Source organism: Seriola lalandi, unplaced genomic scaffold (assembly GCF_002814215.2).
Source record: "Seriola lalandi dorsalis isolate HSWRI2012SDOR001 ecotype SW California unplaced genomic scaffold, Sedor1 jcf7180002054963, whole genome shotgun sequence".
Lineage (NCBI taxonomy): Eukaryota > Metazoa > Chordata > Actinopteri > Carangiformes > Carangidae > Seriola > Seriola lalandi.
The window spans coordinates 722,357-722,784 of record NW_019525514.1 but is presented as its reverse complement, the minus strand read 5'-3'; the positions used below and the strand labels follow the sequence as shown (position 1 = coordinate 722,784).

Genomic DNA, 428 nt, shown 5'->3' with positions numbered 1-428 from the left:
GACATCTAGTGGTCGTAGTAATGATGACAGGAGCAAAGGGAAAAGTGTCGGTGACGTAGTATGAAGAGAGACAAAGTCCACGTCAGGAGGAGGTGGTGGATGGATGAATGTGACACAGGAGAGCCGTGTGTTCGATTCCCATGTTGTTTCTATTATATTCTATTTCAGGAGACACCTCTATGAATTGTGTCAGAGGGTTGATGGTTGTTCAGGTTTAATCAGTGTTTTTGACTGAACTTTTGTATCATGAAACATCTGTTTTTAGACTGAAACAAATCTGACACCAGATCAGATGAAGCCACAAAGTGGCTCCTTAATGAAAACTATACAGCAGCTGTAGCTTCACTAGACTTCCTCTCTGAGTCCATGTATGTTGAGCTGAGCCTCTTTCTCTCTGCTCTACAGTTTCTCTGGCTTCCTCTGGACTT

The 428-nt window shown here is 43.0% G+C and overlaps 1 protein-coding gene and 1 long non-coding RNA gene across 2 annotated transcripts in view; one reads left to right on the top strand and one right to left on the bottom strand.

Annotated features, from left to right (window-relative positions):
- Nucleotides 1–428, bottom strand: part of LOC147817415 (uncharacterized) — a 10,699-nt gene that overhangs the window by 5,994 nt on the left and 4,277 nt on the right. The window lies entirely within an intron of this gene.
- LOC111646063 (protein NLRC3-like) overlaps nt 1–428 on the top strand; it is a gene marked incomplete at its 3' end in the record, with an annotated part of 7,880 nt that overhangs the window by 5,635 nt on the left and 1,817 nt on the right. Inside the window, exon 7 of the mRNA XM_087170838.1 lies at nt 169–196. Within this exon, the coding sequence (XP_087026964.1) occupies nt 169–196 (28 nt within the window). The remainder of the gene's footprint in view (nt 1–168; nt 197–428) is intronic.